Genomic DNA, 17,218 nt, shown 5'->3' with positions numbered 1-17,218 from the left:
ACTTTCAAGCAGCGTTAAAACTATTATGAAATAAATGAAAAATAAAATGTGTGAAAACAGGATTACTTTAGACGAAAATATTTTCAGTGAAAATATTTTCAGAGAAAAAAAAATCATTTCCTATTAAACTAAAAAATATTAAACTTTGAATCTAAATTAGTATAATCGACTTCTCATTTTCTATTTATCTTATTCGTTACTACATTTAGGAAAAACATTCACCTACTTCTGTCAATTCTGTCAATGTCAAGGTGCCAACGTGAGATCAGAGTGAGAGAGTGTGAAGCTAATCAGCTAATAAACTGTCTGACTGAGTAAGATGGGTCCGAATTTTTTATTAAGAGTGTAAATCGCGTATACAGCGTTGTAGTTTTTAATCAACTCCTAATTTCACACCATCTGACATTTTCGATTCCCTATAACTTCGTTATGGATGAAACCATTCAATATTATTCAACGATTATTAAGTAGCTTTATTAGTTCGTAAAGGGGGTCTGATAACGCTGCCGTGAGCTAAATAAACGAAGGCTGTGTATTTAAGCAGGTGTCTGGTTGCGGAATCGACCTCCCTTGAAGGATATTTGCAGTTTGTACCTCTAGTGCGCAAATATTAGAAGCGACGAGTGCTGATACTGAGATCACTTTCAATATTGGCTCATCGATTATTTCAACTTGTAACTTCATTTTGCAAGAATACCAATGCTTGCGATGTACGATTTTGCGTTAAGCTTAAAATAAAGGGGAGAAGCAAATGAGTCGCCATAACCCATGAATATCGGTTCTACTATTATTATTTTTTTACGCCTGCAATATTTATAATCACCTAGTAGGTATGAGTTGATTATAAAGTGTTGGAAAAGACATTCACTATCGCGTCTACGAGTAAAATAAATGAAAAAATTAAAATACCTAATGAATTTTTCTCTCGAAAATTTGACTAAAACTTATGAGGTTATGTTTTGTTAATGTAATTCACCGATTCTTGTCGTGTATAAATGTAGGCAATGAAAACTTACTATATCAGCTTTACTTTTTCACCACCTTAATTTTAGCTGACTTCCATGAAGGCTGGTCCTTTTTTTAAAATTTTTCATAGTCCTTAGTTTCTAGTCCAATTAGTACTGCTTAATAAAATTATATATATTTAAAAATACCTAACAATTGTTTAGATTTAATAAAAATATGATCAGTTTTTATGTGTAATAATGCCTTTCTAAACACAAGGTCGTCCTGGATAGCTAATGAAGGGTGCAACGAGGCAGACAACTTGAAAAAACATTAACAATTTGTCTCGCTATATTACTAATTGAGTGTGATAGCTACTTACCCAGTAGTTGTGCAAATTGCGTTACCCAAGCGTTGCACTGTGATCGATAGCTCTACACTTTTATGATGTTATGAACACTTATATATACTATAAATAAAGCAATATTATAATACTATTGTCTGTTGCTATATACAAAATTAATAAAATTTAGGTGTCTGTAATTTTGAATTAACAACTCATAATCTTTCACTGCATGATTATCAAATATGCCCCATGAATATAATCCGACAAGGTTATCACTTGATTTTAAATATCTTTTATTTATCTTTTGCATTGCATAGATATATAGCAAGATAACAGGACAATAGAAAAAGATACAATCAAATGCTGACTTTATCGGACAATTTTCAATGGGCATATTTGTTACCGGAAGGAAAACGCCCTACCACCATGGTTCAATACGTTCACAAATGTGTCCAACTCACCATGAACGTCACATACACAAAGTTTGAACAGTATGATCACGAATAAATATTTTGTTCTTGAGCCCAAAGACCATCTAGTCTTCAATGAAAGGAGGACCTTTATCAAGACTTAATATTATAAAGAGGAAATATTTGATTGTTTGTTTTTTGCAATTAATAGACTCTGAAACAACTGGACCGATTTGAAAAATTCTTTTACCGTTAGAATCCTACCCCTTATGAACATAGGTTATATTTAATCCCCATATTCCCACTGGAAAATGAACTACAGTGGCGTCTGCTATTATTTATATATTGTAAAACCTGGGTATTTATTCTCAAATGTTTTATCCACAGATCTGACAATCACGGTGATCAACATATGAGTGGACGGTGAATCACCCGGTGACGTAAACGGTACGTATGACCGTTAGGAGTTTTGTGATTGTTTTACTGCACAGAATCTGATGAAACCTTAAGCAATCATCATCATCATCATCATTAACAAAACCCTGAGAGTATCCTTTTGAGAATAAGAAAAGGCTAATAGTTCACCACGCTGGTCCAATGTGGGTTCACACAAGAGAATTAAGAAAATTTTCAGGTATGCAGGTTTCCTACGAACGACGAACCTACGCCCTCCTAATCGAAGGCAGGGGTCATATTCACTAGACTATTACGGCTTAGGCAATATTGAAATGAATTCCCCTTGAAATAAATCCCCAAGCGACAATATCATCATTATCATTTTCAGCATATACTAACGAACCACGACCAAACTGGAGCTTAGACCCACCACGCTGCTTTGATTCGATACGATATAGGTAGGGGTAGAGAAGAGGTAGGGTAGGAGTAGGGTTGGATAGAGGTAGGAAAGTAGTGCACATAAATCAAAGCTAAGCTTGACAGGGTCCGCTAGTATCAAATATAAATGAATTAAATTTATATCATCAGGCGACATAACATACGGTCACGTGCCGTCGCACTATTTGCACAGATTATATTATTAGCTGCTTCACCTGTACGAGTAACTCGCACGCGGAAGGTCAACTCTGCAAAAACGAGTTGTGAACTGTTTGATTATAATATAATTGCTATTCATCAGCGTTTGACTTAAACTACGAGTAAGTACCTCGAACTTGATTACGACTCCTGTCGGTGTCTCGTAGTTTTAGTAAGTTTACTTATGACCATGATTATTTATACATACACTAGCTGAGTCCGCGCGGTTTCACCCACGTGGTTCCCGTTCCCGTAGGAATACAGGGATAATATATAGCCTATAGCCTTCCTCAATAAATGGGCTATCTAACATTGAAATAATTTTTCAAATTGGACCAGTAGTTCCTGAGATTAGCGCGTTCAATCAAACAAACAAACAAACTCTTCAGCTTTATAATATTAAGTATAGAGTATAGATACAAACTACAAGTAGGTAAGTAAATGTGTTTTGATGTTCCTAAACAAATGTTTATACTCGTAGTCGTAAATTCCGACCGCTCAGAGATTGCGTTTCTGACACCTGTCAATGTCAATGAGATATTTAAATATCTTTTATTAATCTTATTATTTTACGAGTAATGACGTTAAAAATTTAATAATCATGCCAACTTACTTAACGTTTAATTAATTAATAAATAAAAAGGTGACATTGACAGGTGTCAGAAACGCAATTTCTTAACGGCCGGACATCCTCTCTATGACATTCTTCCCCGAAAAGTCCCTCGTCCTTTAAGTGTTAAATGTTTGTTAATGTTTGTGTTCAGTCCATATTGTAGATTTTTATGTAAATATGTAGAATGTAATAAGATTAAATTGTAATTTATGTTTATACTATGTAAATTATTTTAAATATTTTGTTAATATTAATATATGTTATTTGTGTTGTTATAGGTTAGGAACTAACAAAAATATTATGTAATAGTAACTATCTAGTAGATTCTCAAAATTGAAGTTGTCAGCTCTCACTGAACAATCTCCTTCGTGCCTTCTCCATCTACTCGACACTGGCGAGATAAACCGTGCCCAGTTGGCACAAATGAAAGCCATTAAGAAGAATTGAATTGAATTGAATTGAACGGCCGGACTTTAGAAGTAGATAGTTGATATTTTTACATTTATTACATAACTATTGCGTGTGTAGTTATGATAATTAATTTCATTTGTTATTGCTACTAGTATTTAGTTACTACTGTGTTCCTTTGCTTTAGTAGTAGCTCGAGTTCGTTATTTAGTATTCAAGATATAATCTTTGTTTACTACATCCGAAATGTACTCCTTAATTTACATTTACACGTAACATGGGTCGCGTTGTTTATTTGAGAGTACATTTTGGGAATTATTTCCGACCCCTATTAATTACTACCCCTGTCCTTTTCAGCGTCGCTGTTACTGTAATACGTGATGTGATTACTGTAGAAGGGGTCATTGAAGTTCAAAGCTGAAAGTCTGTTATAATTTATGTTTTAATTTTACGTACATAAAATTGGCAGATAGAATTAACAAAGAAAAATATTTTTATCTTAGAGATTGAATCTTTTTTTTTATTCTTTACAAGTTAGCCCTTGACTACAATCTCACCTGATGGTAAGTGATGATGCAATCTAAGATAGAAGCGGGCTAACTTGTTAGGAGGACGATGAAAATCCGCACCCCTATCGGTTTCTACACGGCATCGTCCCGGGACGCTAAATCGCTTGGCGGTACGTCTTTGCCGGTAGGGTGGTAACTAGCCACGGCCAAAGCCTCCCACTTGGGATGTGAGGAATGGGTTCAATTATCTACAGAATATAATTCGTATTCAAGGAAAATAGTTTATTAGAATTAGAGTTTTAATAGTTACTCAATAACTTAGCTTAACAGCTAATAATGCGAAAAATAAATTGTTTAAAAAACCAATTTCTGTATGCATTTAGAACTAAAAAGGCGGTTCGAATACCCAGACTTGATTGGTTTTTGTTTAGTTTAGGCACATAAGTATACTGTGGTTTAGGAGTTCCTATGATAACCAACTCTATCCTATATCCTCCTCTTCGTAATTTAAAAATATCCAAGACCACTTTTAAAACCAAAATTCGAAAACATTATCTTTTAATTCAAAACATATAAGTAATGGGTCCTTTGTTTTGTTTAATTTATTATAATATTTATTTACCAAATTATTATGTTATCATTTATTTATTGTATTATTATTTATAATTGGCTTATTTTTACCACTTGTTTCTACTTTTAATATTTTTGTATTTAATTTACGTATCTGTCTTCTTTTAATATTTGTCGATGTTTGTTAGAGGCGCTCCGCACGTCTCGATACCGTCCAAACGTCACCTTAATGGCTCCACGGAAGATCAGCGCGGTATCCTTACGGACACTGCAATATGCTGAGTGGTGACCCTTTTAGGATCACATCATGCAAGTTGCAATGTATTTTAATTTATTGTTTTTTTTTTCCTCTCTTTTCTTTGTATGATGTGTATTCTAAATAAACTTTTCTTTCTTCTTTCTTCTTTCTTTCTATATAGGCTATCAGAGTCTATTGTCTATGGTACCATAGTATGATAATATTGTCTACTAAGATATAATATAATATATAATAATAATATAGCCTTTATTCAGACGTAGGTACATATTTTACAATTTATTTAATTTAAGGTGACACCAACAACTTTGTCTGTTTGCCCAACTTTGGCAAAGGCCTCCTCCATTTCCTTCCATTTGGGTCGGTCCAACGCCTTCCTTGTCCATGCCTCCCCTGCTACCGCCTTTAACTCGTCTTCCCATCTTCGGAACTGTCTGCCTCGATTCCTTTTGCTATTTCTTGGATACCAATATACAATAGTTTTATTCCATTTTTCTGTTCCTCTTATTATATGGCCTGTCCATTTCCACTTAAGTTTCCTTATCCTTGTTATGACATTCTCTATTTTCGTGTGTTTTCTTATTGTCATATTGTTTATTCGGTCTGATCTTCTTATATTTAGCATGCTCCTCTCCATTGCTGTCTGGCATGTCTCTAATTTCTTATTTTGCGCTTTAGTGAGTGCCCAAGTTTGACAACCATAGGTCAAGATTGGTAACACACAGGTGTTGTATAGCTTGGACTTAAGAGACATCTTGGTTTCTGTGTTTTTCATGATTTCTTTTAATCCCCAGTAACACTTCCATGCATTACCAATTCTGGTGTCTATTTCCTTTGACATAACATCGGTATTCGAGATCAGTTGGCCCAGATACGAATATTCCTTTACATACTCAATCGGCTCACCATAGATAGAGATATAGTCCTCAGATGAGTTTGTTATGGCTTTGGTTTTAGAGGTGTTTATTGTAAGACCTACCAAGCTACTTTCTTTTTCTAAGTCTACGAGCATGTTCTGTAGGTGGACTGTTGTTGTAGCGAATATTATGATATCGTCAGCGAATCGTAGATGAGATAATTTTTCACCATTTATGTTAAGCCCATATTGATCCCATCTTAGATTACGAAAGATTTCTTCTAAAACAGCTGTGAATAGTTTTGGGGAAAGTGGATCTCCTTGGCGTACGCCTCTATTTATTTTTATTTCTTTGCCCACTTTTTCTAACTTTATCTTAGCTGTACTATTGGTGTATATATTCTTTATGATTCTTATATATTTATGTTCTACTCCTTGGTTCTTAAGAGACAACCAAATGGCTTCGTGCTCTATTGAGTCAAAAGCTTTGTTATAGTCTATAAAACAGCAGTAGAATGGTACCTTAAATTCCTTGTTTTTTTCAAAGACTTGTCTTACAACGTGTATGTGGTCTAATGTAGAGTATCCTGCCCTGAAGCCGGCTTGCTCTCTGGGCTGATTCTCGTCTAACGGTCCAGTTATTCGACGGAGAATTACTTTCACGAAAACTTTGTAGATATTAGACATTAGACTAATAGGTCTATAGTTATTCATAACGTCTTTGTCGCCTTTTTTGTGAAGCAAGGTTATTGTTGATGTAGTCCATTGTGTTGGAATGTTTTCCGTCAATAGTATGTCATTGAAAATGTTTTTTAATAATGGTTTAATGTAGTTTTTGCAGTCTAAAAGTAGTTCGTTATTAATTTCATCAGGACCAGGGGCTCTATCTCTTTTTTGAGTTTGGATTGCTTTATCAATTTCTTCTGATAATATCGGTGGTACATTATCATTATTGTTTAAAACTATATTGTTTAATTGTATCTTTTTAGAGTACAATTCTTTGTAAAAATTTGTAGCAATTGATAGAATATCTGGCCTTCTAGTATTTGTGTTATGGTGGCAGTCTTTTATTTTAGGGATCCAATTTGTTTTATCTGATAAAAACTTGAGGGCTTTTTTAATCCCTCCTGTTTTTACTATGTGTTTTTCAAAAGTATCGAGTCTAAAATGTTTTTTGTCTTTTCTCAATTGTTTTTTAATTTCTTTACTTAATTTTGCTATTTGTGCCCTGATAGCTTTCGTTTCATTTTTAGTATTAATTAGGTCGGACCTCTGGTTTAGGAGTTCGTATGTTTTTTTTGATATGTGTCCTTTATCTTTTGGTTTGCTCTCGGTGTTCTCCGGTCTTTCTGTAAGTATTTCATGTAAGATATTGTATTTTTCTTGGGTAGTCAAGTATTGCAGGGATGCTTCTGTAACAGAGTTGAGATTTGTTTCGATGACTACTAAGATAAGCAATGACTAAACAAACTTGAGATAAATAGCCAAAAAAAAATAACGTTTATTTTTTTCAACGACAAGTTAGCTCGTGGCTGCGATCTCAAGTTAAGTGTTTTCTGAGGAAAAGACACAAGATTATTCCACCTAATACCCATATCTCAGGAGTAGGGTAAGGGTATTGTAGGCTAACCCTACCCTTACCCCCTAGGTAGGGGTAGAGTAGTGTAGTGTGATTAGATCCGCTAGTCTATAGTATAAAATCTTGGCTGTTGAAAACCAAAAGATTACCATCTGTGCCAAAAAGCTCGTCAAAACTCGTCCTTATTGTTTTCCAATTCTAGTTTAAATAGTTCCTTAGCGTTTGACTATTGAGAATGTATTTGTACACTCAAGTCTCGGATACTTTCAAAGTTCGCCTTCGAAACGTTTACTTAACTAACTAGGCCAACCGCCTCACTGTTCATTGGATCCTTTGAGAATTTGCTTTAACATGAAACTGTTTTACTTCGGCCGTTCCAAAATTATCTATTCAGTTATTCTAAAAGGTTACTCTACACAAGAACTGATTGTGATAAAACGGCGGCCTCCGTGGCGCAGTGGTATGCGCGGTGGATTTACAAGACGGAGGTCCTGGGTTCGATCCCCGGCTGGGCAGACTGAGATTTTCTTAATTTGCCCAGGTCTGGCTGGTGGGAGGCTCCGGCCGCGGCTAGTTACCACCCTATTGGCAAAGACGTACCGCCAAGCGATTTAGCGTTCTGGTACGATGCCGTGTAGAAACCGAAAGTGGTGTGGATTTTCATCCTCCTCCTAGCAAGTTAGCCCGCTTCCATCTTAGACTGCATCATCACTTACCATCAGGTGAGATTGTAGTGAAGGGCTAACTTGTAAAGAATAAAAAAATAAAACCATCGCCAAACTAATGCGATACATCTTAATGCAAGTATCTGCTAATAAATAATGAAATCACATCTGAAAGGAGCCAAATCTTAATATGAGTATATAAATGAGAAAGGTTTTTCAAAACGAAATTTCAAAAACCGGCTAATGTACAAAGCCAAAATTTGACAGGGAGGTAGTTTATAGTCAGTCGGTATCCGTTAAGAAAGGATTTTGCGATAGGCCGGATTAAGGAGGTCTAAGGGCGGACAAAGTCGACGGCGTTCGCTTGAATATTTATGAAGTTTATAAAAATAAAAATTTTAAAGTAACTCATAACTTACACATAGAGTGCTTTATAATTAATTTACTTTGTAAAATAAATTAGTTATTCATAATGAACTTACCCTACGTAATTTAACATTTTGTTCTAGCCAATCTAATCAATCTATATTAAAAGAACTTAATATTCCATGTACTGGAACTCGTATTACAAAATGTAATGCATGTTTTGAGCTATTCCTTTGTGCAAACGGCTGTCTTCTAAAGCCTTTAAGCTTCTAAACGATTTTCAATAGACTCAGGACATTCTTGCAGACAGGATTCCTTTGAAAATATTCCACTGCTTGTGATACAAATTGGAACATGTCTTTTGCTGAACTACAAGTAATGTAGAGACGATTTACAATTTGTTAAGTGAATAAAAAATAAAGTAGACTTTTAAAAATTTCAAATATAATTAAGTTGTTTATTGTTAAACATGCTAAACTTTTTACACAATACCTCATTGGTTGAAAATCACGCCTTTGACGGAGATATCTTCGTCAAGAAAACATCAATTTCATATTCTTCTCCTTTTTAACTCTATTAGAAATATAAAGCAGAAGTGATCTACATTATTTTATTCGTAAGACAGCATGTTAGCCATTTTGTACAATATAAAAATCTTTTTACAGCAACAATGCGTGATATGGCTTGTCAAGGAAAGGCCTCGTCCTTACTCACAATAGGCCATTGTCTAAAATGCCCCATTTGGAAGATGTACGGGTATTTTGTTCTGTTCCATTATGGTGTCTTTTATATCTTTTTGATTGGCACTCACAGAAATATAATGGGACATGGAAGGAAACGCCTGGAGACGTCTTGTTCATAAAATTACATCGTAAATTGATCTGTAACATTATTCGCGGTTGTCGTATCAATCTCGCAATTTAGATCAACTGTCGAAATCGTCTCTACGTTTACTTTCGAAGCTCCTGCATTATTTATATCAAAACATTCAAACTGTCTGACCCAATAAAAATTTACCTTCATTGTTTCTTTTCTCTCTTGAAATGTCGACTTACGAACACGATACGGAATTGAAAACAATTTGTAACCTCATACTTTCCCTCTTAACGATATGTTTTAGAAAAAGTAACAGTCTTTTTACTTCCAGTTCGTACGGAATTTCCGTGCAGGGTTGTCAGGGAAATGAACACTCAAAACTGGCGCTCATGTTAAGAGCGTGAACCCCCACATTCTGTAAAGCTATAGCGTTTTAGTTTCCATAGAGACTTCGTATTTTCTTTGTATAAATTACTAACGGACGCCCGCGACTTCGTCCGCGTGAAACTCGATGTAAACTTTTAACTACCCCTACCCTACCCCTACGAGCCGAGATAGCCTAGTGGATATGACCTCTGCCTCCGATTCCAGAGGGTGTGGGTTCGAATCCGGTCCGGGGCATGCACCTCCAACTTTTCAGTTGTGTGCATTTTAAGAAATTAAATATCACGTGTCTCAAACGGTGAAGGAAAACATCGTGAGGAAACCTGCACACCAGAAAATTTCTTAATTCTCTGCGTGTGTGAAGTCTGCCAATCCGCATTGGGCCAGCGTGGTGGACTATTGGCCTAAACCCTCTCATTCTGAGAGGAGACTCGAGCTCAGCAGTGAGCCGTATATGGGTTGATAACGACGACCCTACCCCTACCTACTACTACCCCTACCCTACCCCTACCCTACCCTACCCAACTCCTACCTTATCCCTACTTTATGAAATTTAGCCTATGTTACTTGTGGATAATACAGCTTTCAAATGGTGAAAGAATTTTTAAAATCGGTCCAGTAGTCTTTGAGCCTATTCATTACAAACAAACAAATATTTTAAATTGTAACCTGAGGTATCAAAAGCTGTCAAAATCTAAATTAAAGTTAATTTAGTTTCATGAGATTAAAAAATGTTTCTAGCAGACAAAAATAGAGATTCCTTCCGAAAATAGAGCAAAGTATATCAAAATTTAATGACATGCTCGGATAAGCTATTATTAATTTCTTGTACAAAGATTCTAGAAAATTTAAATTTGTGTACGAGTAGATAAAAAAATATCAGTTTCGAATAAATCTTTATCTTTTAATATTGAAAAGTGTTTTTTTTTTTAATAATTGCCATATCTTTTATAATATGGCCAATATTCCCATTCCCCTCCAACTATTCGGGAAAGACTGTGCTAGGAGTGGGTATGACAATAGACCAACGGGGCGGGGATCGAACCACCACCCTTCGGTGATGAGTCCGACCGCTCTTACCGTTGAGGCTAGAAACGTAGGTTAAAATATTGAACGTAGGTTTTAGGTGTGTTGTAGAGTTTCAATCACTGCCATTACACAATTAATTCCATTGTATCGCTCGAACATGTAGGTGCAGTGCCTACAATTGATAACCCTATTCAAACGGTAACGCCCCGGCTCGTGTTGATCAGAGCGAATCACGCGCACCCAAAAAACACAAAACCAGCATCCAGCAAGCAATTACAGTACTTAACTAGACGTAACAATGATCTTTATTGCATGTACATTGTCGATGGTAATTAAATTGGTATAGAGAAATTAATTGCCACGAATCACTATGAAAATAAAAGTGTTTTTGCTTTTCTTTTAGGCGCCGGTTCCAATCAGCACAGATGGATAATAGATTTTAAAACGGTCACAGTAATTAGAAACTGTCAAATTAAACTAGATATCGTCAAGCCTTTTATCGTTTGTAATACTTTACATCTATGACTGTCGTATAGCTTGGCAAGTTCGATGATTAGACTCTCATGATATGCGGGTGTCGGGGGGAAGAACTGCACGGGTGTGAAGTCGTGCGCGCGGGGTATTGCTACCCCCCTCTCAGCCCGCTCGGACATATTATTAACAGATATTTTTTTTTCTTTTTAATATGACCATTCTCATTCCTATCCAATTGTGGGTACGAACATTTTTATAACTTTGAAGTCGGTTGTATTTTTATATTAAAATTTTAATACCTAGTGTTTGATAGGTGAAAATCAACGATAGGCATTGCATTATTTGCATTGCAATACACAGCATAAATGCTGAGCTGGTATACCGATCATATTTGGTGTCACAGACATTCATACATTGTGGATACTAAAAATGTATCTTCTTTTATTGTTTCTTTCTGAATATTCCTAAATGGAAATATATTGTTCAGTCAAATACGTGAAACTTTGATTAAATATATTTATACTCAAGGAAGAAAGTGAAATTAAAGGAAGAACGCAAATTCCTCTCAGACACTGCACAAGTTAAGAAGATATAATATAATCAGGGGAGAAAGGAGAAAATTACTCGTGTGTATCAACAATGTCATTAGACTTGAGACGTTAAACGTTCGTTTACCGGCGAAGGATCGTGAAGCGTGCGACTTATCTGTAATTAGTAGGAAAATACGCATGTAATTAAGTTTCATTGTAAAGGAGACCTTAACACCGTCTCCGCCTGCGTATTCGCTCGTAATTTACTCTGTCGCCTAATGAAAAATTGACGTGTTTAAGTTTACGTATACATATCGCTATCGTTACGACATTACTATCGACAATTGAATGACGTATCTACAGTAAGCATGTGCTAGTAGGTACGTACTATACGAGTACTAGAACACTTTCAGACAATTATAGCTACCAAATGAACTAGTTTTACATTATATATATGGTTTTCCTTATAATAGAGAACGAAGATCAACCGTCACCGGATGGAAATTAAATTTGTTACATTAATTAAATGGTCGCTAACTATGGGCCTTATTAGAAGGTTCAAAGTCATTTAGCGCGCGCGAGCTATGCTTGTAGTTTCTCTTTGTGATCGAATAATAAATGAGGAGATCTGCAGACGAACCAAAGTCACTTACATAGCTCAGCGAGTCGCGAAGCTGAAGTGGCAATGGGCGGGCCACAGTTTCGGAAAACCGAGAGAGAAGAGGGGTTTGGGACCCCAACGACCAACGTCCTGTCAACGGTGCTGGAATGGCGACCCTGCACCGAAAAGCGCAGTGTTGGTCAACCCCTCACGTGGTCTACGTGGACTGAGAACCTCAAGTAGATTGCAGGAATGCTGACGGTTTGGAGTTCCATCGGCTGATAATGATGATGATATAAAAGAAATAGTTATATCTAGATCTTAAAAGGTACAAAACTCCACAATGGCTGTCTCAAATAGCTACGTTGGGAACCCTAAGAAAAAAATTAGCAGCAAGTATAATAATGATTATGAGAAAGACACTGTTTTACGAGAAAATCGTCGCTAGGTCTGGCTCGGACGAACTCTCACAAGTGTATTATCACTTGTGAACTCTCGCAAGTGTATTACCACTCGTTAAAAAGCAGAATGTGCTGCCAAGTTTCCTGCGCAAGACGTTGATGAATCCGCAATTAAGTCAGTATGAATGTCGCTAATTGTTTTCCACCGTTGTCTCCAGTCTTTTGAACTGTAAAGCGCTATTGACGTGCTAATGAGTCAAATCTTGGCTGACGGAATTATTAACCTCTTCTTTTGTTCGACCTGAGCACACAACACCTATGCCAGTGAGAAGCTGACAATGGAGGAAAAGGATTTGCGACACCTTTTGTTTTAGTTCATACTGGCATATAGACTTATACCTAGCTAGAGTGTTTTTAACTGGATAGTCAATACTCGTAATATTAATTATAAAACAACCGTAAAAATAAATCCAAGTATCAAAAAATATAGAAAACAGTAACATCTTATGGCACTATACCATCATCATCCTCATCATTAACAACCCATATTCGGCTCACTGCTGAGCTGTCTCTTGAGCTGTCTCCTGTCTCCTCTAAGAATGAAAGGAGTTAGGCCAATGGATTAAAAGACTTAAAAAAAGTCTGCATCTTAGTCCATCACTCTGGCTCAATGCGGATTGGCAGACTTCACACACGTACAGAGTTATTAAAATTTTTAGTTTTTAGACACGTGATATTTAATTTCTTAAAATGAATATGACTGAAAGTTGGTGGTGCATACCCCGATTCGAGTCCAGCAAAAGCAAAAAATTAGTGAAATGTAGTTGTTTGTATATTTTTTCCCTGTTTAAGCGTGTGCCCTAAAGTTGGAAACATACTACATAGGTTAAGTCACTGACGTATTTCTTTTAAGCAAGCATTTTTGTTTCTTTTGTGAGAAATCTCTTAATTTTGCCCCCAACAACTAATTTTGATAAATTTCACTCCATGGCACGCTACGCTACTGATTCGAACCTGTACACTCTCCGGAATCCCCAAAGGCGTTTTAAGAACTTAACCGGGTGAGAAATATCACGACCAACTCACCATCAGTTTTATCGGATGTCAAGCCGATGGCACTGCAGGCTTGTGGGCTTATCGTGGGATACATTGTGGGTTAAAAATACATTTTCCAATGTAAACATTAGTTTTGTAAAGGAAAACTGTCTGGTCTCCTAAACTCATAATGTATTCAATGTTATTAACCCTTTGCTAATTGTAGCGTGCGTGTGCTGTGTACACAAGGTCTTCTTCGTTATCATACTGGGATTTAATTAGGAAATTAGTATTGCATTAGTACCACATTGAAACCCGCTAATAACTGATCGTTATGGAAACATACTTTTAATTTTAAAACAAACTAACAATAATGAATGCAATTTTTTCAGGTTTTTTTAATTGAACGTCACAACTTAACCTTTATGTACCGACGTGCCATTATATTCACTTATGTACCGACGTGTGGTCAGGCTACCATAGGTTTAATCTATCTTCTCTATCTTCTATATATATATAAATGAATTGCTGTTCGTTAGTCTCGCTAAAACTCGAGAACGGCTTAACGGATTTATCTTATCTTGGTCTTGAAATGTTCGTGGAGGTATAGGGAAGGTTTAAAAGGTGAGAAAAAATCAAATAATATCCGGGAAAACCCTAAAAACTGCCCTTTTCTATTTCCCATACAAACGTTTAAGAGTCAAGCGGTAGTGGTAGGGTAGGGGTAGGGTAGGGGTAGAGTAGGGGTAGGGTAGGGGTAGGGTAGATGTAGGGTAGTGGTAGGGTAGGGGTAGAGGTATAGAAGAGTAGAGTAGGGATAGAGAATAAGTGCACTTATGTCAAAACGAAGCTTGACCGGATCCGCTAGTAATTAATAGTTATTTACATTTACATTGGAGCTTCAAATTATTCGGGCGAAAAATAGAGCTCCTAAAGTTTTTATCATCAATTAAAAATTTATATAAAAGTTATCTGTCCGTTCGTTGCAGGTCGGAGGGCGAGGGAGCGGCGGCCCCCACCACGCTCCCGTCATGACGCTGCACTGGTGGATGCACTGGTTCTGGGTGACAATGCTCCTCATCGTCACAGGTGACTTGACTATATCTCTAACTTTGTCCGTGTGAAATACAGATTAAAACTAGATTGGACCTTAAAGCGAAAGAGAGTAATAAGCTTACCATTCACATAATTATATTGTGTAGTGGCATACCTAGTAGTTGTCGATTTGAATTAATTTTTCACAAATCTTACGGAAACCTTTTTTTTAGAATAAAAATTAGCCTGTGTGTTAATCTGACTCTACGAGTATTAGAAGTAACGGCGTGAATGAGTTATGAAGTTACACACAAAATCTTTCGCCTTTATAATACTAGAGTGATAGGTAGCCGAATTCTAAGAGTTCCTAGCTATGAACCATGGCGATCTGCTGGCCTATTCACTATTTTGATCTTTATTCCTACCTATGCATTAAAATAAACATCAAATCAATTGTGAAATGTCATCTACCGTATGATATCCACCAGTAGACACCGGATGACATTTGTTACATAGAATCTCAATTTCGTATAATAAGTCAATTAGCATAGGTTCGTCAAAGATAGTGAATTAGTCGAATAGAAGATTAAAAAAATATTTCGTAGCCGCCGTAAATTGCATTGTTTCCGGTACTTGGTATAATCGTAGAATCTACTTGGTAATGTCCAAAGAGCTCTACTTGTAGATTTCTAAACTCCAAAGACTTAACCTTTAGATTTAGTAGAACTGTAAAGTGGACTGAACGAACTTTTTAATTCACTTTCTTAGTTACGAGTTCAAAGTAAAACTTCGACATTTTTGCTGTTCCTACAATCTGAGAAGTTTAAAGGTCAAGTCTTAAATAGCTGTAAACTAAACTCCTCTAAACCATTTTAAGAAACAGTGTTTTTTTAGAATGTCTGACAATGTAGAATAGTAAAAAAACCCTGATTTTTTAAACCGAATTAAACTATATGGAATGGTTGAAGAAATAATTAAAATTAAACATGCAGTTTGTACTCATTACAGATTGTTCCTATATAATTATGACATATTGTATAATTATAACAACAAACAGGAAACATAAGTCTCTTACTTCATTATTAAATGTTCTGTATGGGCTTACCATATTGAAAAATTGGTTTACATTTCAGTATTTACAGGAAAAGCAGATTTATTTACCGGAAAATTGTGTTTAATAAACAGTATACTTATATGGTAAATTGTTGAACGACGAATAATCCCAGTGATGTAGCTCATTATCCAATCCGTAAATAACTGGCAGGCAGAATTTTCCAGCGACTAACAATAATAAATAATACCCAACATATAAAGGTCGTAGCTCATTAGACCCACCCGGGACCCGACCCGCACCGCCTCGCCTCGACTATTTAGTATTCATCGTATGGATTTGTATGCCTATCGACGAGACGGTGCGGGTCTGTTCCCGGGTGAGTCTAATGTGCTACAACCTTAAGATCTCAGACCAATTATTACCTTCTATTGGACTTGTATCGCACTCGAAAACCAGCAAAACTGTCTGTCGTTTTTTGAAGGGGACGAGGTAAACTCACACATCGAAAATATTTAACACCAATAAATATATCCTGTGTCCTTACACCGCCACTCTCTCGCGCCGGTGTCGCTACTACCCGACACAGACCTAAGGCATTTGAAAAATATGAAAATCGAAAAATTCGGGGAAAAAAAAAGGTAATGGCCTCCCCCTTACACCTTTCGTTCGAAATGCCGATGGACTCTTGGGGTCCTGACGTGCTAGAATGGCGACCCTGCGCTAGAAAGCGCAGTGTTGGACGACCCCCCACCAGGTGGACTGACGACATCAAGCGAATCGCATGAATTCGCTGGATTCAGGTGGCTCGGGATGCGATGTTTGGAAGTCCCTATAAAAGGCCTATGTCCTGCAGTGGACGTTCAACGGCTGATATGATGATGACTTTTTAGTTCAGGAGACGGAGTCTGGACTTTCGACGGCCTCCGTGGTGCAGTGGTATTACAAGACTGAGGTCCTGGGTTCGATCCCCGGCTAGGCCGATAGAAGTTTTCTTAATTGGTCCAGGTTACCACCTTACCGACAAAGACGTACCGCCAAGCGACTTAGCGTACGATCCGAAAAGGGTGTGGATTTTCATCCTCCTCCTAACTAGTTAGCCCGCTTATATCTTAGATTGCATCATCACTTACCATAAGGTTAAATTGTAGTCAAGGGCTATCTTGTAAAGAATTAAAAAAAAAAATTACGCTTATACCTTCGGATATAACAATATTTTGCATGGCTATAAAATGCTAACAGGGGTGACTGGGTGAGGGTAGCAAAGCGCCTTACAGGGCTTCCAGTGGAGCGATCTCCGTGTAAGG

At 36.6% G+C, this 17,218-nt stretch overlaps 2 protein-coding genes across 4 annotated transcripts in view; one reads left to right on the top strand and one right to left on the bottom strand.

Annotated features, from left to right (window-relative positions):
* Positions 1-17,218, bottom strand: part of LOC112054493 (calaxin) — a 292,161-nt gene that overhangs the window by 68,261 nt on the left and 206,682 nt on the right. The gene's annotated exons all lie outside the window — the stretch shown is intronic.
* Positions 1-17,218, top strand: part of LOC112054492 (uncharacterized) — an 83,114-nt gene that overhangs the window by 49,730 nt on the left and 16,166 nt on the right. For 2 of the 3 annotated variants that reach the window (XM_024094289.2, XM_024094287.2), the window contains 2 exons: positions 2,089-2,148; positions 14,815-14,914. In XM_024094289.2, the coding sequence (XP_023950057.2) occupies positions 14,857-14,914 (58 nt within the window). In that variant the 5' untranslated portion in view covers positions 2,089-2,148; positions 14,815-14,856. The remainder of the gene's footprint in view (positions 1-2,088; positions 2,149-14,814; positions 14,915-17,218) is intronic. The other variant, XM_052891308.1, reaches the window with a different exon arrangement.

Source organism: Bicyclus anynana, chromosome 1 (genome assembly GCF_947172395.1).
Source record: "Bicyclus anynana chromosome 1, ilBicAnyn1.1, whole genome shotgun sequence".
NCBI lineage: Eukaryota > Metazoa > Arthropoda > Insecta > Lepidoptera > Nymphalidae > Bicyclus > Bicyclus anynana.
Note: the sequence above shows the minus strand (reverse complement) of the source record. Positions and strands in the feature narration are given on the sequence as shown.